Genomic DNA, 24,484 nt, shown 5'->3' on the forward strand with positions numbered 1-24,484 from the left:
AGCTCGCCAAACGAACTATTTTCCTGATGTGTGATGCCAGCTTAATAGTATTGTGTTATGCAGAATGGCATTGAGCTTTTTCTCCTAACATTTTCAAGAAAGGGTTGCACTAATGACTGCCACAGAGGAGCTCTGTGGACGTCGCTCGTTTGGCCTAGAGACAAGACTCACCCCATCCTCCACACACCATGAATGCAAACACGTGGTTCCCGTCACCTTCTTCAGCTCTACAGACCGATTAACAGTGGTGAAATCCTCTGGAATGTCTCCTCAGTGCTGCTTAGTTACCAAGATTTTATTGTGTCTGTTAGTTATTGTTCACAATACTTAGATTCCCCAGCAAGGTAATCGGTAATTTGCTTTATCTTTGAAATTGCAGTTGAAAAAATGATAGTAACATACAAATGTAATGACAGACAATATATAAGGGTGAGTCAAAAGGTAATGCCATTTTCATAGGCATACATGTATATATAGCAGGTTCATTTTTATAGGCCTAGCAGGTTCATTTTTCTATACTTATGAATGACTTGAAATTTGGCTCAAAGGTAAAAGCCCAGTCATAACTTATTGAGACAGAAATATCTCGTTGAGATTTGTATGTGTTGAGTGATTGAGTTGATTTGAAGATTGCAGTGTCCTAAGTCTGAGCAAGTTGGATGTAAGGAACATTTTAAGAACAAGAAATATATACATGTAATATGGTATACATGGTATACAAAGCAGAAAACCAAACATCAAAACTGGAAGCAAACAAAATGCAAAAGAATATGTCCAACATAATCTTGAAAGGTAACAGGACGATTCGCCCGATGGATATTTTGCCCCAAGACTATTCGCCTGGTGGATCTTTGCCCGTTGTACATTCTTCTGGCTGTAAAGGCAGCAAGCACAAGCTTCTCTCGGCTTTGCTCTCGGGAGACCTTCATCATCACCTTCACATTTGTACTAAGGAAAGACAAAGAAATCAAATTTAGGGACTGTACGACATTTACAGGGGGGGGAGGGCTGGTCGTCAGAGTGTCGGGTTAAAATAATTTCCTAAGCCCTCCCCCCAGGTTAAAACATATTTCGTAGGCCCTCACCCTAAGCCAAAAAAAATTTTCTTAGGCCCTCCCCCCTCCTATTAGTTCTTGAAAAATATGCAAGACATTGAATTGGAGACTTGGGCCGCTGATCACCAGCCCCTTCACTGGGCGCCGTCTTGTCTATCGTAAGAGGAAAAATCCAAACTGCTCCTTGGTCTGTCATTCAAATGATCAAGTAAGTGTGGCCTACTAGTACAGTCAAACCTGCCTAGGCGACCACCTTTTCAACGCGACCACCTGGCCATGGCGACCGCTTTTTCTCGGTCCCGAAAGTTTTCCCCATAGGCACAAGCATTAAGCTGCCTGCCCAAGGCGACCACCCGTCCAACGCGACCGCGACCGCCACGAATTGGGACCGCACAGAGCACAATCCCTGCCCATGGCGGCCGCCTAATTTTCAAGCATGTGGTGACATCGGATCATTTTGCTGTCGGATTTCACGGAAATGTTGTCAAGACTTTAAAGGACAAAATAAGGACAAAAATATATGGAATGGCAATGTTATAGCATCGATTCCTCCATGAAGTGTTATGATAAAACGTTCCCCCAATAAACATTGTAAAGAGAAATGTTTGTGATGTTGTTGTGCCTATCGTAATCTTATAGTAATACCGCAAACTCAGTTCGGTTTAAACTCAATTTTCAAAACGAATACGTAGTGCATGGCGTCAAAAAGTCAGATTTCACAGAAATTACTATCTATTTCTTGTATTTTCAATAAAAGTGTGTCTGTGTCTTACTAAATTCCGCCCAAAAATGACTTCGCGGCGGGCAAAACATCGGGCGAGAAATGTTGTCCTTGGTCCCGACGCCATCTTGGATTTGGGCATTTTGGCGCGGCCCAGATTTGGCGTACCGCTGACCTTTCTAAAACACGATGCTTTTGTGTATGAACATTTACAAATACTCTAGTCATTGATGAAAATGAATTTTCTTATTTTCTTTTTATTTCCATGAATCTCACAAACCTTTATTGGACGCTGTGCGTTCTGCTGCACTGACTCATACCTTTCGATGCGGTCGCATAGAGGTTGGCGGTGTGGCGCGGCACGACGAAATCACACCGTTCCGTTTTTTAGTTGTCAGATTGAAAACTTTTTGACCCTTTTATCCAGCGGCCGGCGTCCCAAAAAAGGCTGGGGCCAGCAGCTGTTTTCTAGAGATTTGTCTTAGGCCTTAAAACTTCGATGATGTGCGTGTGTGTGTGTGTGTGTACGCGGGAGATCGCTGCGAGATCATCGAGGCGACCATTGTTTTGTAGTCAAAATTATGACGAAAATTTGTACACGATGTTAACGTTAGCGATATACAATTTACAACGATAACGGAAAATGTAATTTTTGTAGAATCTTTCTGTCAATGAGAATTGAACCTGGTGGGGGTCTTGCTGTCTAAATTCACATAATTTTCCATCCATTTACGTACTGTATTTGAAAACCTCGACCTGGAAACATGTGAGTGGAATCCTCTTCATGGCGACCACCTGTCCATCGCGACCGTTTTTGCTCGGTCCGCCGGGTGGTCGCCTTGGGCAGGTTTGACTGTACTTCAATACAAGTAACAGGTGATTTATGGCAGGCGGAACATTACAGATGGCAGTTATGTACAACCTGTAAGTAAGGCCTAATTTGCATAGTTGATGCAAACATGCCATGATTCCTTAGTGGACAGATGGCAGTTATGTATGTATGTACAGCCTGTAAGTAAGTCCTAACTTGCATAGTTGATGCAAAAATGCCATAATTATCTTCGCCGAGTACTTGTACTCGGAGAAGATTATGTTTTCGGTTGAAAAATATGTTGGGTGGGTCTTTATGTATGTCAGGAGCATAACTCAAGAAAGCTTCAATGAATCTTTATGATTTTTGGTAGGCGTGTAGTGGTTGTGCAAAGGAAGGTCAAGTTCAAAAATGGTTTACCTGGCGTTTTCCAACAGTACTGCAGCAGACTTTGCATTTTTTTGTGTTTGTATGTAGGCAAAAAAAGTGACGGAAACGTTGATGGATCTTCATGATTTTTTGCAGGTGTGTAGATGTTGTGAAAACGGAGGTCAAGTTCAAAAATTTTTCACCTGGCATTTTCCGTCGGTACTGCAGCGGGCTTTATAAGTGTGTGAATTTGTATGTCGCCAGCATTACTCGAGGTGCTGTTGATGGCTGTGCATGGTATTCAGTTGGTAGGTAGGAGTGTTAAAGAGGAAGGTCAAGTTCGATAATGGGCCTCCTAGCGGATAATGAAGGTACTGCAGCTGAGGTTTAGATTTTGTGGTCGAATTTTCTGCAAGTACCAGGTTCATGATTTTTCACCAATACATAGGGTCTGGAACAGGGAATGGGTGGTGTAAGTTTGGCCTCCCTAGCGGATTGTTTGGACCTGCAGTTGGCGTTTTTGTTGAAACCTTCGGAGGCTAATAACTACAGAAGGGGTTGACGGATCGTCATGATTTTAGGTATGTAAATAGCTTGGGTAATGCCTTACATAATCAAATACATATTATGAAAACCAGGAACTAATTTGCATAATAAATGAATAAAATTTATTAATCCGCTTAAAGTTTGTGGTCGAATTTTTTGCAGGTACTAAGGTTATAATTTTTTGAGTGGTAGATAGATCTTGGGGCAGAGAGTAAGTGGTGAAAGTTTGGGCCCTCTTGCGGCTTGCTTTTAACTGCAGTGGGCCTATTTGTTTGTAATTTTTGAGGAGGATAACTCAAGCAGGGGTTGATGGATTATTCTTGTATTTGGTATATATGTTCATTAGGTGATGATCAGCATAATGATATGCTCATTATGCAGATCATGACCTACTTTACGTAATAATTGGCATATATAGGACTGCCGCACCATAGTACGCGGCATGTGTTAATACACACCTGGCGTCCAGAATCTAGGTCAACAGCTGGCGTCCTGAATCTAGGTCAACAGTGAACAGGACTAAAATGTATCTGTTATGTTTGGTATGAAGATTTAAAATTGGATCTTATGATTGACGTAACATAGTTATTATGCCAAACAGGACCTAATTTGCATGATTAATGAAATATTTTAAAATGCACTGAGTTCTATGTTTGTGCCCGTTTATATGCATTTTAGTCGTATTCTAGTCTTTGTGAAAGCTTGTACCAGGGCTAACCCTTTGTAATAGCCTTAGCCTTTGGTAGCCCTGGCTGTACTTATCAACAGCCGAAAAAACAAATAAAAACAAATCACCTTTGAAAACTGTGTCATCCTTCACTGAGAAAGAGAGACTAGTAATTATCGATTATAATTGAAATATCAATTATTCAAATGACCTCATTCGAATTATTGCTGAGATTATACTAAGATAATAACACTATGCTCGTAAATGACAGGACGTTTTATATTCATGTAGGGCATTTTAAAATAGCTGAATCTGATAATTGATATAGCCAAGCCAAGATAAACAATTAGATGCTGATTAGGCAAAACAGGGTCTAATATTTGATAGAGTTATACTACTTCACTACGTTTCGAAAATCCATCCAGTTTTATTGCGTATCCTTTACCTGCATGTCTAACCGTCATTGAGAGGACTTTCAGACCTGTGGCATATCAAGCCACTGAGAAAGAGGGGAACATTGATAGATATTATTTAAGCAAATAAAGACTTGAATTTAATTATTTTTTAGAAAAACGGCTATGTAATGCCATATTGGTAAATGGCGGGAATTTGGTACTTGCATCTGTCGGTACAATTCATATTATTTGGCGAAGATATGAGGTCGTGGAACTCTAGTTCCTTAGTGGTTAATGATGGAAATTACATACTTGAGACATGTTTAAGTTCACTGTGCATAACTTATGTAAATTGGAGTCATTTGCATGATTAATGATGAAATGCTACATTAAGTAGAATGGAATTCTGCCAAATATTTTTATACAAACCGAGATTATGCTAATTACAACCGTAGTTGCATAATCAATGCAACAAGATAAGATTAAACATTTACCAAAACTACCTCATGGAGGTGTAAGGTCTCGGAACTCTTGTTTATTGGGAGGTTAGTGGATCCTTCCCAAAGATCTGGTCAAGAGCAGCAGTCTAGATGTATATGGGGAATACAGTACTATATTAGTATGGGGGAGGGGGGTGCAGCAGGTTTGGCATGGTTGGCATAGTTCTAGGTCAACCTGAGATCACACATTCCTTATTTAAACCCTGCAGAGAAATTTGTGGAGCTCTGAGGGTGATATGATATTATAGCTTTGTTGCGAGTGTCTAAAACCCTTTTGTTTATCTTTGACTGTATACTAGAGTCCATTCCGAGTCACTAAGAGGGTTTTATGATGATATTTCTAATAATTTAGAAAAATTTATCATAAAAGAATATCTGACTGACAATAGTTCTAAATTTTTCTAAAAGATTGAATTTGAAAATATGAATTTATTTGAATTCAATTAGATAATTTAGAAATATTTTGAAAGTAACTGCACAAAAATTTCTTTATTTAGAATAACTTCTAAACATCTATGTGATTCTTTCACCTTTAGAAATATTTACAAAAAATGGTAGAAAATGGTTTAGAATAGTAGAATGGTGATTGCCCCCATAAAAGTAGGTGCTAATCTGGCCCTTCTGTCTGCTTTTGTACATCTTTAGTCTTCACTGCAGGACACTGTTGGGTCCTTTGTGGAGAGTATTCTTCCCTATACTTTGCAAGGATGTGTGAATTGCTGTCTTCCTAACCCTCTGATCTATTTATAAAGATGTTACAAATAATGGTAAAAAATGGTAGGAAATTGTAAAGAATTGTAAATAATGGTAGAATGCTGTTACCATTATTTAGAAACTGCTAGAAATATCATATCCCACATGATGAATATTTCTTAAGTTTTAGAAAACCAGAGAAATATTTCAAAGTTGAAATCACATTCAAAAACTTCTAAAGTATAATATCTCTCACACAAATAAATACAATAGATTGAAAACATTTGTAAATTCGGACAAACCCTCGTGGTGACTTGGAATGGACTCTACTTGTTATATTTATTTATTTATGTATGACACAGGACCCTGGATAGAAATGACAGATAATATCATATTGAATAAATAAAAAATACGTAGTAAGCCTTGTGAGCAGTTCTTGCAACTGAGGTGGCCTGTCTGACAAATAAAGCAATGTCAACTTCGTGCTTATTAGACGTAGTGGGCCTGTTTGTCATTCTTACATCAAATGTCTGGAGAAATATTGTGAACATAAATGCTAGTCAAAGTCCAATGACAAGGAAATCATTCAGGGGAAAATTCTGTACAGTACATGTAGTTATGAACATGCAGCGTTCGAAATACCCGTCTGCAATCTGCAAATTGCAGAAAGATTTTCAAGATTGCAGAAGAAAAATTAAACAACCTGCAATTTTGCAGAATAAAAAAAATCATGATCAGGCTCAGGACTCAATGGTTCTAAATTTAGCCAATGAGGTTATAATATAGATTTAGCTAGCTGCTAGCGGCGCTGCAGATAAACTGAAACCAGCGCCGAGCGAGCCTGACGGCGTTTCAGTGCGTGCCGACTACCTCTGAGGTTCGAGTTTTTCCGGGGATTTCCGACACATTCCGTGATGACTTCGGTGACGAATCATGGGAGAAAAATGTCAGATTCGTGCACTCCCGTCCTTAGTTCGCTAATCTCCGCGGCCACGATCTCGGGATCATCAAAAGTCGGGAAAACAATTCCCGGATGTTTCTAGTACATGTATAAACATGTTGCAGCAAGCATGCGATTTCTTCAGAGTCCGAACTCGGGTCATGGACGTGACGAAAGCAGTAACGAATTTGTGGCTGCTACATTAGTCCGTGGTCCTTCAAGCCCAGATGGCAGCGATGAAGTTGAGAACTACTCGGATAGATCTAGAGCACCGCCTTGTGAGCAAGGAGAAGGCGGAACATTTTCTCCTGTGCCGAGACAGTGGGGAGGGGGGCGCCCACGTGAAAAACAATAACATCGCCGGGCCGTCTGGAGTCTGCCCGACTGTCCGAAGTCAGAGTCCGATGTTTAAAACCGCCAGCGATTTTTCAGATTTATAAAAGAAATTACGCAGAGGCCGAGGTTTGCCCGAAGTTTTATTATTTTTCATTTTTTATTTATTTTTAAAAATCTTTTCAAATTTTTCCGTGGGCCATGACTGTGATTTTTGTCACGGGTCGCGCGATCTCATTTTGCATCAACACGTATTCCTCGCAATCAGGCAGGTTGTTGATTTTTTAAAAAATTTCAATGAACAAATATTTGATTTGATTGATGTTAAATGAATACGCTTTTGCTATTGCAATTTTCGCTATTCATTTGAATATTTTACACACACATGTATGTTATTCCTGTTTCAAATTTTGCTAGTAAAAATTTAAGATAGAGTGATAGAATAAAGAATTACGGCAATGTTGCAAATCTAGATATGATGTAAATATGAGTAGGCATTATCAAGTTGAAAAGGTTGTAGTATGAAGGTTTGTGTATTTGCAGAAAATATTTTCAAATTGCAGAACAAAATTTTGACACTCTGCAATATTGCAGAACACTGAAAAAAAGTATTTCTACCACTGACATGTATTTAAGACATGCAGTATTAATGATTCTGGAAAAGTTGTGATTGCTGGCTTCTCAAACCCCCCGTGTGGTGAGCGTTATGACAAGTCAGAAAGGAGTGCACATTCCGGGATACGTGTGGACCATCATCCGCTTGTATGTCTGCAGACTGCTGCTGCAGGTCTATAGGCTCTCAAAGGGGATCCTTTTTCATATGTATGCATGGAGGTCCCAAGCCCCTTGAACAGTCATGGCACTAATTCCTTACTTGTTACCTTCGCCGAGAAGGCTATGTTTTTGTCGGCGTTCGTGTGTGTCTGTGTGTTTGTCTATGTGTGTGTCTGTATGTGTCTTTATTTTGGGTAGAAACATAGTAAGGGCAGGGATAAGGTTCTGTGCGGTCCCAATTCGTCGCGGTCGCATTGGACAGGTGGTCGCCTTGGGCAGGCCGCTTAATGCTTTTGCCTTGGGAAAACTTTTCGGGACCGAAAAAAGCGGTTGCCATGGCCAGGTGGTCGGGTTGAAGATGTGGTTGCCTAGGCAGGTTTGACTGTATTGTGCAATCGAGACTCATGCATCAATGATCTACATGTATACATCACACATGGACTTTGGACTTGGAGATCATTTAAGCTGGCAAAAAGGGAATTTCCCACTACAATAAACACACGTTCATGCAGCCATTTATTTTTTGGGTAGGTACTTTTAGGATGTAATGGATGAGACCTCAGATGCACCAGTGCCTCTTTTCCCAAACATGAATTTTAAGCCCTGTTTTTTCAGTCAATCAATCAAGATTCTAAACTTTATGAGTTTATCCACTGCAGTTCAAAAGAAAAAAAAAATATTTTAATTTCTATGTCTAGGTAGAAATTTCTGTTTTTTCAAAGGGCAGAGTTATTTCTTTCCTGCCATTTAGGGACTGTACAATATTTAGAGGAGGGAGGGCTGGTGCAAAGAAAGTCAGGTAAACTAAAAATGTTTTTCCATGGCCCGCCCCCCGACTCAAAGTTATTTGCCATGGCCCTCCCCCAGACCCCCAAATTTTTCCATGGCCCTATCCCCATTTTTAATGTTTTTTTCTTTTACATGAAACACACTACAATAAAACTTAAGTGTTCTTTGAAGGGGACATGCTCCCCATGAAATTTTGACATTTTGAACATCTTAAATGCTATTTCCTGCATTCAGGGAGCATATCTTGCAAAATTGAAAAGTTTATTTTTCCATGGCCCTCCCCCTGGCTCAAATTTTTTTTTCTATGACCCTCCCCCCAGGCCAAAAAAATTCCATGAACCCCCCCCCCCCCTTTGCACCACCCTTTTCCCCCCTTTAGATACCTTACAGTCCCTTAGTACATCAGGTTCAGTTCATAGCAGCCCCGCCCATTGGATGGCTTGTACCCATCCATAATCATGGTTAGCACAGCTGTCATCCTGACCCTTACTAGGCATGTGCGATTACCTCTGACCTGATTTATTATTCAGGATCATTTTCTATGGCTGATGGCAGACATCTGGATTTGGATTTTGATTTGTCACACAGGATGCCTTCGTAGGTATGTGCAATTTAGATTATTGGTTACATGAGAATGTGTAGAAAGAGGAGAAACGGGTTGTGTTCTGTTTCTTTCCTAAGGTTAACTACACAAACACTGGCTAGTATAGGAGCTAATACCCTCCCCATCAGTCAATCAGGTACTGGAGGATAATATTCCGTGTGGTACTGTGACCTGCTGAGTTGATGGACAGGTCAGATTAATGAGGAAATGTTAGGTTGAGCTAGATTTCAGGTTGTGGAGAGACAAAGCCTTGTCCCTCCCAACCTTCCACATCCTTCCTGCCATTTCAGTTGATGGTGCACAGGCCCATTGTCAGTATGAGGGTCTGTTTGGGGTTTGATCAGTATCTCAGTGGTCCATCAGAGCATCTCATTTAAGTTTTAACCCCCATTCAAGATTGCTTTGATGAAATAATAGATTCCCTTAGTTAACTCTGTGACCAATGCCAGAATTGTGATAATCAATAAATGAAATGATTCATGATTAAAAGAATTGCCATTATAGATATCGGGAGTGTCTCCCTTGTCGAACTGTTAATTAAGACTCTTGGAAATTGGGTGTTCTATTTGCAGTAAAGGCAGGTATGAGATAACATTAACAACTATATGATGTTGAATCAATGAATGAGAACAAAGGCTTCATACATTTACATTGTTACATTTAGTGCTGCATACCTAAACTCAGGTTCATATCTGGATGCAGGTGCATCTCCAGGTTCAGGTCTGGACCCATGGCATGTGTGTGCTAGAAATAGTTTTTTTTTTTCCGTTAAAATGAATGATGCAAAATTATCCACGCTTAGTATTAACCGCAAAAGCTCAGTAATAAACGAAAAAACAGCAATGTTTTCGTCTTTTTGTAGTGCAAATTTCAGGATCTATGGTTTTAGATGGTTTAGAACAAAAAGGAGATTTTTTTGCAAGGCAGGAACTGCTTCCTGATGTTTTTGTTTTTCTAAAATTGAACCTGAAACATTTTTACAAGACCAGTTCAGGTCCAGTGTTTAGGTATACAGCAAGTTATAATACATGTAAATTCAAAATGACTGCAAACAAGGATCTAGTGTACATGTCTATGTGTCCAGTAGTATGTGCATAATGCTGTAAAGTGTAAATGCAGATATGTTCTTGGTGGTTTTATAGTGGTTTTTGCGGGAAACTGTTCACCGCAAAGTTTAAGGCACCCAGAGCCTTTTATGAGGCTTGGAAACTGGAAATATTCTAGTTGCTGTAATCTTTATAAAAGTGACATTTAATGCCACTGTTTACCACATTTGCGTGCAGATTTCTCATTAGAAGTGCTCAAAAGCGGCACAAAAATAAACTATATGGTGATCTTCTAGTTTCACGCGCCTAGTGTAAACAGAGCGATACCGTAGCCCCGCCCACCTCCATCAAAACGTAGAAATGCAAAATTAAAAATGCAAGTATTAGACGGACATGCAGTCACTCTCTCATTGGTCGAACCGCTAATTGTGATGGACAGTCATGAGGATCAGTCTATTAGGGCTTGGATTTTCTATCAGTTCTCACCACACAACGACATCGTATCTTTGCTCCTTTAAAGGACATAAGACACCAATGACATCAACATTACGAATTTCCTGAAATTACATAAAACATGATACTATTGTTTAATAACATAGAAATTTTCACAAAATATTCACACTTCAGATGTTATTGAACATTGAACCATCAAAACTTCATACCTCCTGCTTTTGATTCTTCCCACCAGGTAATTACATTAATCAGTGAGTTTTGGAACTTTGCACTGCGGCTCGGAAAGAACGTTATTTTTGCTAGCAAACAAAATAGACATTGTTGTTTCCTTTAATTGAATGTTATCACCATGATTGAGAACTGTTTGCTCATCAAATAATGTTTTTCGCAAGCCGTGGTGTAAGGTTCCGAACCGACTGCCGTGTTCATTGTGACGTCACGACACTCCAGGCATTAGTCACTGATTAATGTAATCACCTGGTGAGAAGATCAGATAAGAATAAAGAGCTGGATCCATGGAAGTATGGTTTCTGATGGTTCAATGTTAAATAACATCAGAAGGGTGTGTATTTGTTTTAAACATTTATATTCCTTGAATGATGCTACTCCTATTTCAGATAATAAGAAAATGTTGTATTTTGGTGTCTTATGCCCTTTAATGTCGATATGTAATGGTATAGTGTTATTGAAACTTACTATCATAGTAAGTTTCAATAACACTATATACCATTACATATCTAATATGTGTAGGAAAGACTAGAAATTAAAGTTTTTAAATCCAAGTTTCAAACCTCATAAAATGGGCTCTGGATGCACCGCAAGTTTTGCCCATCCAACACCAGGTACATGTATATGGTTCAGTATTATGAGGCACCTGTTTAAAATAGTTATGGTGAATACGCACAATCTTCAAACATTGGATACATATTTATGAACAGGTGAGGTAATACATCAAATGAAGTACAACAAAAGATGATATTGCTTTTTCTGATGCATACATTTCAAAAATATTCTGTAGACTAGTGTACCATAGTACCTTTACTCCATAGCATACAAAAACATCCAGGTGTACTGGTGCACGCACTGTTCAAAATTAGGTGCACAAAGATTCGTTCATACTAAATCGCACAAATCGCCCTAATCGCTGAAATCGCCGAAATCGCGATAATGTGGCTTAGTTTGAACGCTCCAAATCGCATTTGAAATCGTCCGAATCACATTGCCGCGAAACTACCTCCGGAGGTGGTTTACTCGATTTGCCCGCATCCCGACTTACTCTGAACGGACGCGACTTGTCAATGCGCTTTACTTTGCATATTGACCCGGACATGGTTCAAGGGGTCATATGTAAATTCTTCAGTCTTTCCACTTGTTTACGCTTGCTTCCCGCCATTGTACGAAATTCGCTTCCAGCTTGTTGTAATATTTCGCGGAAAGAATCGAGCGGAGATTTCGGCATGTGGGACGATGACGAGACGCGGGTCCTCATGGCCATTTTCGGAGATGTTGCGGTCCAGGCGAAACTGAAGGGATCTAATGCAACCAGACCATATACATGGAAGTAGCGGCGTCGACAAATTCTTGCAAAGGCAAGCCGCTGCCTTCGTCTCCTTCGTGCTCTTCGGAGCCGGTTACAGACCATCATCCACAAAAAAACTATGAGCAGAACCTCGCCTTCGCTATTCCCCGCCATTTTGGGACAGGATATGGACTTTGACACGTTGACCTCTGACATTGATTGCCATGACGCCACCTTGCGACTTTGATCAAACTACAAGGAATGCAGCTTGGCTGTTGGACGCGATTTTTACAACTTGTGCTCATTCGACCCCTGGTGTTAAGGAATGCGACTATGGTGACTTTGGCGATTTCAGCGATTAGGGCGATTTGCGCGATTTAGTATGAACAGGGTCAAAGGTGCACATGCACCCATTATTTCGAGCCCAGGATAGGGTCTTAGGAAATTGTGATGCTGTCAAGAGAATTTACTTGCCTGGTGTGTTTCACACTCCAGAGAGTTGATACCTATCTGACGCTTCTGTGACCATCTGTCACCTTCCTCAAACTTTACACAAAGCAGTGCTAGCTACATGTACATGTAATTGGTTACCTCTAGGAAGGAAGGCCTGGAGGGTCACAATTGACGGGAGGTATTGTTTTTGGTTGTGTTTGTGTGTTTGCACATGGAACTGAAGATCCTGCAGATGGATTGGTACGAATTGTAGTTACTGTATACATGTAGTTGGGAGAGTATTGATGTTTTAAAAAATACTGGCAAAGCTGCAGTATTACGTCTACAGTACGACACCCCCTTGCTGGTTGAAGCGTAGTATAGTCCATTTTGGAGTCAGAGTGACAGCTGTTCCATGCTGCCCATACATCATTAAATGGATTTTCATTATTTTTGACTTGTAAAATGCCTATATGTAAATTTTGCAAATTAGTTCTTCCATCACTGTTCTATGATAGAAATTGCATAACACAAGGAATATGTAAATCATAAATGTAGAAAGAGACGACCATTACTGATATATAGTATACGAGATTTGAATAGTTTATGAGCTATTTACGGTAATGGTAAATGATGAAACTTACATACTTGTGATTGTGAAAAGTAGGTCATGTTACACATAATTACCTAACGAAAATAAGGCCAAAATTTTCCTAATTAATGAATAAGTGTTATAATGACTTTATGTTACATGATTGGACTTCTATCACATACAGGTTGGGTAAAAGATAATCAACATTTCTAAATGATACAAATAAACATTTGTTTCCAAACATTTGTGTCACTAATTTATTCATGGCGGACAATTTTGATTTGAGGATCATGACATTTTTAAATTTGCAAATTCAGATGAACAAACAGAATGTACCCAAAGTCTTCTATTTCTACAGCAAAATGTTCTTTTTCAGACTCCATTATTCATGTCACGGAGATTTTGGTGTTGTTCTACTTTGCACAGCAGCTAGGTTTCACTGCAGCAGCATGAAGAATGTCACAAACCACTGCAGTGCAAAGTAGAACCAGTTTGTATTGCCCTGAGAAGAGGACAGGCGGTCACTGAAATATTGGATAAGTACTACTACTACAGTCAAACCTGCCCAAGGCGACCACCCGGCGGACCGAGCAAAACCGGTCGCGATGGACAGGTGGTCGCCATGAAGAGGATTCCACTCACATGTTTCCAGGTCGAGGTTTTCAAATACAGTACGTAAATGGATGGAAAATTATGTGAATTTAGACAGCATGACCCTTACCAGGTTCAATTCTCATTGACAGAAAGATCCTACAAAAATTACATTTACCATTATCGTTGTAATAATTGTATACCGTTACATCTTGTACAAATTTTCGTCATAATTTTGACTACAAAACAATGGTTGCCTCGATGATCTCGCATGCGCAGCGCCCTCCCGCATTCACACGTTACATTATATAGTACACACACACACGCACATCATCAAAGTTTTAAGGCCTAAGACAAATCCCTAGAAAACACCTGCTGGCCCCAGCCTTTTTTGGGGCGCCAACCGCTGGATAAAAGGGGCAAAAAGTTTTCGATCTGACAACTAAAGATGAAAACGGAACGGTGTGAGTTCGTCGCGCCGCGCCCATAAGCTCTGTGCGACAGCATCGAAAGGTAAGTCAGTGCAGCAGAACGCACAACGTCCAATAAAGGTTTGTGAGATTCATGGAAATAAATAGAAATAAGAATATTAATTTTCATCAATAACTAGACTATTCGTAAATGTTCATACACAAAAGCATCGTGTTCTAGAAAGGTCTAGAACGGTAGATGGCAGATATACCCTCTCTCCAGATTGGACCCTCTCTCCGTAGCTAACTCCCTTTATTTGCCGATTCCTACTATTTTCCCAGCCATCTTGCGGAGCCTGGTAGAGGCTTAGAAAGGTCAGTGGTACGCCAAATCCGGGCCGAGCCAAATCCAAGATGGCGTCGGGACCAAGGAACAACATTTCTCGCCCGATGTTTTGCCCGCCACGAAGTCATTTTTCGGCGGAATTAAGTAAGACACAGACACATTTTTGTTGAATATACAAGAAATAGATAGTAATTTCTGTGGAATCTGACTTTTTGACACAATACACTACGTATTCGTTTTGAAATATTAATTTGAGTTTAAACCGAACTGAGTTTGCGGTAAACTATAAGATTACGATGGGCACATCAACATCACAAACATTTGTCTTTACAATGTTTATAGGGGGAACGTTTTATTCAAACACTTCATGGAGGAATCGATGCTATAACATTGCTATTCCATATATTTTTGTCCTTATTTTTGTCCTTCAAAGTCTTGAAAACATTTCCGTGAAATCCGACAGCAAAATGATCCGGTGTCACCACACGCTTGAAAATTAGGCGGCCGCCATGGGCAGGGATGGTGCTCTGTGCGGTCCCAATTCGTGGCGGTCGCGGTCGCGTTGGACAGGTGGTCGCCTTGGCCAGGTAGCTTAATGCTTGTGCCTATGGGGAAAATTTTCGGGACCGAGAAAAAGCGGTCGCCATGGCCAGGTGGTTGCGTTGAAAAGGTGGTCGCCTAGGCAGGTTTGACTGTAGTATTAACATTGTTATCCGATGATTATTCTGTGTTTGTCAACACCAATCCTAAAAATTTCAAGGTGACTTCACAAACCTAGCAAAACATACAGTACTGTACATGTATTTGCCCCTTAATACATGTATGTTCACCATCTCTGAGTTAAACTATTGTCTCTACAAAACATCTTGCACAACATGTTCCCTCTAAATCTAATGTCTGTCACTAGAATAATCAATATCGGCCCTGTAAACTACAGATTGTCATGAAATTTTTTAAAGTCATTAGAGTAATAAATTATTAGATTTTAGGCCCTCTGGCGTTATTGTTATTTTCATTGTGTCATGCTTTGCTTGAAATAGAAGCAAGTTGAAAGACTAAGGTTTCAGATCGTAATAGCACAAAATCGAGCACCCCTTTGTTGCTTATGTTGCATTTTGTGCTGGAAAAGTAGGTGTCAACAAGCACAAAGACGCACGGACGAGACTGAAATGCAGCTAATGCAGTCTGCCATATTGCAATTAACATAAATTTCCAGACGTAAAGCTCTGTTTGAAGTTTAAGGCTATGGAATACTCTATTACACACCCTGGCTGCACACAAAGCAGCACTTTGATTTCTTGTCTAGTCCTGTGCGCCTTTGATCAGCCAAGTTCAAAAACGTGCTTGCTGGCCCACATGGGCATAATTTGAAGCCAAGAATCGCTAAAATCCACACAATCTGTTCCATCCTGAACTGCATTATAGGTGGCGCTTTCACGTCTTAGATTCGTTATCAACTTGTAACAGGTGTCAAAGGCCAATGCTTTTTCAGGGATGATGGAGAAGATAGTATTCTTTCATTTTAATGATTATTTACTTAATACATTAAAGGTTAAGGTCCCATTCATGTATTACTCCAGAGTGGGTACCCTAAAAGAGTCTGTACCAAAAAAAATAAACAGCTGCATGATGGGGTATTCATAGCAGTGGGAAATTCCCTAACCGCCTATTAGGAATGATGTTGTTTGCATGTTGCTAAAACTCACGATCCCATTGTCACATTGGTGTCTAACTTAGCTTATCATCTGCTAGGTTGCGCGTGATGATGCACATTGTCTTTGTTACACCTTAACTGCTTTTATCGTTAATGTAATATTTAAAAAGCACCCCTATCTTGGAACAGACCATTAGGTCTGTAACGTTTTGTGAACGGGCGCAGGGAGGTTTGCTACAACATTCATACTAAGCAGATATTAGGTGATTTGTACAGCAGCTTGAAACCAGCTGACGTCTGGTTCATTGTTCCAATTAACTCCAAGCAGATATTAGGCTGTTGCTTCCTACACTGCCAGTAACTGCCTATATCTGAGATAGAGATGAATATCGATATCGATAGATATTGCTTATGTAAATGAAGACCACACCGCAAACACCATAATTACTTCACGGAGGATTGTGGCAAAATCTAGTTTTGCATGATCTATGGTAAATATTCCCAACATAGAATGAATGACATTGGTGCATTTCCTAGCTTTATTACAAACGCGCCCATATAAAAGATGCATTATAACATGTAAGCCTATGGGGCGAAAAAACTCATGAACAAGACTTTCTGTGACTCAAGATCAAACCTCATAGTGACCATAAGGTTTGTGTCCTGTTGTACTGTACTGATTGTTACCAGCTCTAAAAATAGTAAAATGATGGATAAAAGCTAACAGTGAAATTGCTTTTAAAGCAATCGATGCAGGTATGATTTGTTTAGTGCAGATAATTTTATGTGCTGTTGCCTGTGCACACTATTGCAAATGTGCAGAAGAAAGGATAACGAGCCTTGTGACATGCATGTCATTTGGCGGATAACCGTTGTTGTCACTCAATGCATTGTTATCCCCATCTTGACAGCAAGGACCAGAAAAGAGTATGACTATTCTTGAACATCCAGAACAAATCACATCCATGATTAATATTGTAGTTATTTAAGCCTTTTTTTCTGGTATCCACTTGAAAACATTGTTTAAGGGATGCTAAACTTAAATTAAAATTGAAAAGTATACTTTGTTAGATATACCCCAAAGTCAAGTCCTCACTTGTTTTACATACATCCGCCGTTTTTCAGTGATCTTCCATCATTTGAAACTTGGGCTGGTCTGACGGCTACTGGTCTGATGATGGAATTAATCAATTGCAAGGTCACAATATGTGACGTCAGGTCTGGGCATTTCCCATTCAGTTTGAACAAGGATTTTGGATCTGACTTTCTTGAGGACGGATTTCGTGGAATTTTCCGAATTCAAAGCTCACTGTCTCCTCGAATTCAGAGGAAAATTCCTCTAAATCCATTGTCAGGAAAGCAAGATTGAAAAGCCCTATTCACTTTGGTTTGGTTTGGAAATGCCGGCACCTGACGTCACACATTGTGACCTTACAATTGATTAATTCAATCATCAGGCGAGTAGCCGTCAGAAGGGCCAAGTTACAAATGATGGGAGAGCCCTGAACTATGACTTATTTAGGTAAAACAAATGAGGACTTGACTTTTGGTTATATTTAGCAAAGTATAGTAGACTTTTCAATTTTAAGTTTAGCCTCCCTTTAATTTAAAGCAAGATCAAGGCTGTAAAAGATTGTGACCCATCTGTTGGTATGTCCTTACTTTGTGTAAAACACTTTCCACCACTGCATACAGAAATGTGATGATTGATTTGATGAAGTCTGTTTTAAATCTGCTGTGTTCCTTACAGATGATGATGAGGACGGACAATCGCACACATCTCCTGACAAAAACGAGATCCAGAACACACTACGTATCTTGTCTGCAAAGCTGGAGGACCTCAATACCTGCAACGACTTGATAGGTATGAAAGTGCCTTGAATTGAATTGAATTGAAACATCTGCAATGACTTGGTGAAGTTAACTTCCAATTACCGTCTTTTACCACTTTGGAATTATAGCATTTTCTCATTACTCAAGCAAATTATGTCCTCATTTGTATGATATATAACAATCGGAGTTCCTATCTATTTCACAGTTCTCAGTTCATATGTATTATATCACCATCATGAAAAGCACTGCCCATATGTTGACCGAAAAATTCCAGCCCCAGTCATAATGTCCGTATATATATGCTGTCCTTGTATATAGGTCGCCATTGCAAAAATAGCACATTAAAAGGGAATTTCAACCTGTGCCAAAATCAATGAAAATCCACTAAACCCTGCTTGAATTATCCTTTACCCAAGTTTTAGATACAAATGCCCTCTGCAGTTCCAAAGAAGTTGCTAGCTACAGGGAGGCCAAATTTACACAACTTCCTTCATGCCACAAGAGCTATCCACCACTCAAAAATCACGACCACAGCATATCCAGAACTTGAACTCAAAAACTTTAAGTCCTGCTGCAGTACCATAGGTGGCCGCTAGGAGGGTCATTATCGAACTTTACCTTTGTTGTATTGACCCCCCCCCACCCCACTAAATTTAATCCTCTTAACAAGAAAAAGACAAACACAAAAGGTCCACTGCGTTACCGTAGAAATCCGCCAGGAGGCCCATTCTCAAAGTTGACCTTCATTTTATTGACCCCTACCAACCGATTGAATGTTATCATGATCCATCAAATGCCTCTCGAGAGCAAACAAACTAACTAGAAAGGCCGTCATTTGCCCCTGTGCAAATACAGCATGTTTCGCCAATACCCCTCCGGGCCCTCCCCATGCAAAAATGGGCTGTCGCAAAATAATACCTGGGCAAATTGAAATATAATGAAACTAGAATGGCAACATATTCGGGAAAACGCAGGATATTCCCCTCCCATTACCTACACCTCAAATATGACATCCTTAGCATTGACTGTAAGGGTATTATGAAGTTTCTGCAGAAGTTTTGCAAACGAGACCCTCATTAGCATAATTTATGGACAGGATTCCTGACCTTTCCTGATGGTACCTACATCTCAGATATGACATCCGTAGCTTTGACGGTAAGGAAAATACAAGTTTATGCATAAATTATGCAAATAAGGTCCTCATTAGCATAATTCATGGCCAGGTGTGTTCACCTTTACTAAAAGTAGCTAAATCTCAAATATGACAGCTGCAGCTTTGACGGAAAGGGAAATACAAGTTTCTGCATAATTTATGCAAATGAGGTTCCATGAGCATAATTTATGTCCAGGTGCTTTCACCTTTCCTACATGTACCTACATCTTCAAGATGACATCCGCAGCTTTTACGGTAAGGGAAATACAACTTCATGCATAAATTATGCAAATGAGGTCCTCATGAGCATATTTCATGGCCAGGTGTGTTCACCTTTCCTAAAGGTACCTACATGTCAAATATGTCATCTGCAGCTTTCACGGTAAAGGGAATACAAGTTTTTGCATAAATTATGCAAATGAGGTCCTCATGAGCATAATTTTTGGCCAGGTGCATTCACCTTTCCTAATGGTACCTACATCTTAAAGATGACATCCGCAGCTTGTACGGTAAGGGAAATACAAGTTTATGCATCAATTATGCAAATGAGGTCCTCATTAGCATAATTCATGGCCGGGTGTGATCACCTTTCCTGAAGGTACCAACATGTCAAATTTGACATCTGCAGCTTTTCCGGTAAGGGAATTACAAGTTTATGCAGAAATCATGCAAATGAGGTCCTCATTAGCATAATTTATGGCCAGGTGTGTTCGCCTTTCCTAAAGGTACCTACATCTCAAATATGACATCCGCAGCTTTTACGGTAAGGGAAATACAACTTTATGCATAGATTATGCAAATTAGGTCCTCATCAGCATAATTTATTGTGAGGTGTATTCGCCTTTCCTATAGGTACCTACATCTCAAATATAACATCCGTACCATGAAACATAAGGTACATATAACTTTCTGTAATACCATTAGTAGAGCTACCACCTCATATCTACTTGGTTTTAAGTCCCAGACAGGGGAAGTGTAGGAGGGCTTATGTTACAATATGACCTAGTTCTTGCTGGCGCCGCTGAAGACACAAAATAACCAAACATTCCATCCAAAAATTGCAAAATAAATCATTTTGAAGTAGTGTATGCCAAAAAAAATTATGGGGTCCTTTGGGTAAATATCCAATGCACAACTAAACCAAATTTCAGGTCCTTAGGTTTCAACACCACGGCACTGGAGGCCATAATGTGCGACTTTTGTCTGAAAATGACCAAAAAACCTCGATAAAATCATTTTAAAAACTTATATGAAAAAAAAGGGTCTAGGGGTATACACGTACTCTACCTACATACCAAATTTCAGCTAATTTGGTCGACGAACGACCGAGAAGAAGCGATTTGAAGATTTGACAGGAGAAGAAGAAGGAGAAGGAGAAGAAACCTGACATAAACAATATGTTTCGTTGGCGAAACATAACAAACACAAAAGGTCCACTGCAGTACTGTAAATGCAGAAATGTCCGCGGGGGTTTTATGTTTGCGGTGTTCTACTCAAACCACATGATATCATTATCAGTTACTTCTGACCCTGTTATCAATTTTGTTAGTAGTTCACTTCATTCAAGAGCAGCACATTGGATTACACATAGTTGATAATAATGGCACAGCAATTACAGACTATATTACAAGTTTGCCATGAGGGTTGCACTGTGTCTTCCCTTAAGTTAGTGACGACGAGCAATCTTATTACAGCTTGCATACACAAAGAACTGGAAGAAGCTACTTACAGTCGCCTGCATTGCAGCCGACCAATGATGATGATGATGATGATGACACAATAATTGTACATCGCATTTCTACAGTTTTCACCTTTTCATGGCATCTAGAACGTTTTTGCGATAGTAGTTTTCGACATATTGTACTATTTTCGGTATGTGCACCATTGCCGAAGGGTAAAAAAATCTTGTTTTTAATTTCAAAATCAGGCAAAAATCAATGCGCGCACTGATGTCATCCATAAAATTTACTTGCTTTGGCCTTAGCGGTTAAAAGATAACGTGCACTAAATATTGAATCACTTAAACATGAAAGCCAGCAAGGCACAAGCTTTTCTGTATGGGAGTATAATATTACTAAGTTGGCTTTTAGATCAACCAAATGAAATTGTGAAGTTTGCCGATTAGGCGTATAAATGTGCATTACCTTTATAGCTTCCTGCCGGGGTGAGTCGGTTTCAGTTCCGTAAAAAAACGGTATGACCCCGCATGACCCCACTTAAAAGTGGTCATTAAAATGTTAAAAACTTCTTTTGGTTTTCAGTTATATCATTATTGTAGATTGTACCCTCAAATTCAACAAATTTGTTTGTCTTGCCTCTCTAGGGTACCCTTCTACAGCGTTCGAAATACCCGTCTGCAATCTGCAAAATGCATAAAGATTTTCAAGATTGCAGAAGAAAAATTAAACAATCTGCAATTTTGCAGAAGAAAAAAAAATCAGACTCGGGATTCAATGGCTCTCAATTCAGGATATTATGTAGACTTAACACGGTCGCACGGTGCGACAATAAAAAAATTAAGACCTGCGCCAGGATAATGGCTGCAGAACCAAGGAGGTTGGCAGAACTAAGCGGTAAGCTAAAAATATAGGTATTCCAACCCTACCGCAAAAATCGTCGGTGAATTTTCTATCATGTTCCCACGCCCGCGGTACAAAAACAATCCGTTCCTAGTGGCAAAATTACCCATAGAAATAAAGGATATAAGGTTCTCTCCTTTGTGATGTATTTGTTTGATTTGTAAAATATTTTAAACGCCGTAAATTTGCCGATGAAACTTGGCGCTAGCGGCCGTGCGTTTCTGGACGGCCGCCATGATGTTTTTAGACCGCAGCAGAATGACAGGCCCGTTTCCCTCGGTCATTTTACACCTGTTCAATCGATGATTTTTACGATCAAAAATCAATGAATCAAGTCAAGTGGAGTTTTATCCCCAAAAATATTAAAGTCCCTTTTTGTTACCGGTATCATTTCAAAGCTCATGATCTGCCCGTCATTATGGTGCTATTTTTATTTTGCTGCGGTCTAGAATGAATCACAAAGCTTTCTCCATGCGGTCGGCCTGTCATTGGATGGCCGCGCCGCGCGGTCCTTACGCGCAAAATTTGAACTGCGCGTTTCAAAGGAACCGAAGATATTTGACTGGGCTGGCACAAACAGATAATTTTTGATACTGTTGAGCAAGAATTTCAAGGATATTAAAGTATTTTGGATTGTTTGTAGACAGAGGATGGGGGTTTAAAAATGCCTGTAAAATGTTGAACTTGATGCCAGCAGTGAAGTTTCAAATTATGGAATTTGACTTTATTTGTTTTGGTCATGAAACCAACAGATAAGTTTAAGTTTATCTATTTATCTATAATTTAATGTTATGTGAATCATTACTTGCCTTGTTCCAAGTAAAAAATACCATTGTGTATTTTTCAACTTGTTGAACTTGAGGCACCGTGGCCCCCGGATAGGGGCCAGCCGGGGAACCTATGCCCAATTTTTCTAGAAATCCCTCATACTAGTATCATTTAGCATGTAGGAAGGTATTGAATGAATTGAATTGCCAAATGTAGGCTTTTATCCTTTGTGATCTATTCAAATACTTTCCCGGATGTTAACATTGATTAATACTATTAATAGGAGTATTACTTGGTATGGTCAAGAATTTTGCTTGTTCTTCCAACTTTTTGTAGTGGTGCTCCTAGATTTTTGCTGGTGCTCCTAACTTTTTTGAGTTAGGAGCACAGTGCTCCTAGGTCTAAAAGTTAGTCTGGAGCCCTGCATCAGAACACGCAGGCCGTTGAATTTGTTTTTAATTTTGATACACATACTGAAATGATCAAACGAATATTTGATTTGATTGATATTGAATAAATCAAGGACATAATATAATGTCCTTGAATAAATATACTTTTGCTGTTGCAATTTTCACTATTAATTTGAATATTTTTCACACACATGCATGTTATTTCTCTTAAAAACTTTGCTAGTCATAATCAAAGATAGAGTGAGAGACTAAAGAATTACAGCACTGTTGCAAAGCTCTAGATATAATGTAAGTAAGTAGGCATTATTAAGTTGAGAAGGTTGTAGTATGGAGGCATGTGTATTTGCAGAAAATATTTTCAAATTGCAGAAAAAAATTTTGACATTCTGCAATATTGCAGAACACTGAAAGTATTTCTACCACTGCTTCTATAATTTTATCCACGTCAATGTCAATCACTTTGTACATGGTCCTAACTATACTTGTTTTTTTGTTACAGTAGAGACCTTTCTTCATTTGTCACATGGTGCATGTAAAATCTGTATGTTTCTTTTCCTTTCCAGCAAAACACGGCGCAGCCTTGCAGCGGTCGCTGAGCGAGCTGGAGATGCTGGATAAGGAAAACAGCACGGACGTCCAGAGCAAAGTTAAAGCAGTCAACGAGAGAGCAACACTTTTCAGGATAACATCTAATGCTATGATCAATGTGAGTTGATGTCTGTCTTCCAATGCTTTCTACTAAAATTGGTAATCGGCATACTTTAGGTTCCTTCTCCTCATATCAAGTAAGCCTCATATCTTTTTACAGATGGATGATGTTTTTGAAATTTATATACGCAATCAGTGTTCTCGCCAGCGCCCGTTCTCCCGTCATTTGACGGGTTTTTGTCGCTCATGACAGACAAAATGTTTGCCCAGCCCGTCATTTTTAATGGACAAAAATCGGTGTGTAAAGATATTTAGACAGAGCTTAAAATTTTCAAAAACTCCAGAGGATCATGATCAGCGGAAGTTCGTGACGAGGGCAATCTAGATCGTTTCTAATGCCCGCTGGCGACAACCCCAGCAACACACAGAGCGCCGTGGTGGTTGCTAGTAATATTTGGTGGCCGCCGAAAACTCAGCGTCATGCGCCGCCCTCCCCACAGTTTTGGCCGGTCGCATCAGGCTGACGTTTATTTCTGTTTTGTCCCTCTCGGTTCACCGTCAGTTATTGTCATCAAAGAAGCCTTACAATTCAGAAATACTCCTATAGCTACATTGTATCAGGCTTTGTGTTATCTGTGTAAACAGAATTAAAGTTTCAAGCTGCGGTGGCTGAGCTTTCTTCCCGCAAGAAATGGTAAACAGGCGATTGTAATCCACCAATCACAGCGCACGTCTCCGTCGCGTCAAGAAAAAACGACCAATGACATGCGAGTCTCGCTACTCGCGAGATTTCAGCTAAGCATGAATTTGCAAGATGTTAGGGGAATGGCGGGAATCGCAAGGATCGCACGAC

At 39.7% G+C, this 24,484-nt stretch overlaps 1 protein-coding gene and 1 long non-coding RNA gene across 5 annotated transcripts in view; one reads left to right on the plus strand and one right to left on the minus strand.

Moving 5' to 3' along the window:
- The window catches only part of LOC136427507 (oxysterol-binding protein 1-like), a 76,109-nt gene that overhangs the window by 27,081 nt on the left and 24,544 nt on the right, over positions 1–24,484 (plus strand). For all 4 annotated transcript variants that reach the window (XM_066416411.1, XM_066416418.1, XM_066416429.1 and 1 more), the window contains 2 exons: positions 17,991–18,104; positions 23,547–23,689. In XM_066416411.1, the coding sequence (XP_066272508.1) occupies positions 17,991–18,104; positions 23,547–23,689 (257 nt within the window). The remainder of the gene's footprint in view (positions 1–17,990; positions 18,105–23,546; positions 23,690–24,484) is intronic.
- On the minus strand, positions 590–9,075 carry LOC136427652 (uncharacterized). The gene is made up of 3 exons (XR_010754492.1): positions 8,977–9,075; positions 5,059–5,150; positions 590–948 (listed from the first exon to the last, which is right to left on the minus strand). It is a non-coding gene; the product is annotated as an uncharacterized lncRNA (long non-coding RNA).

The sequence above is a fragment of the Branchiostoma lanceolatum genome, chromosome 1 (assembly GCF_035083965.1).
Source record: "Branchiostoma lanceolatum isolate klBraLanc5 chromosome 1, klBraLanc5.hap2, whole genome shotgun sequence".
NCBI lineage: Eukaryota > Metazoa > Chordata > Leptocardii > Amphioxiformes > Branchiostomatidae > Branchiostoma > Branchiostoma lanceolatum.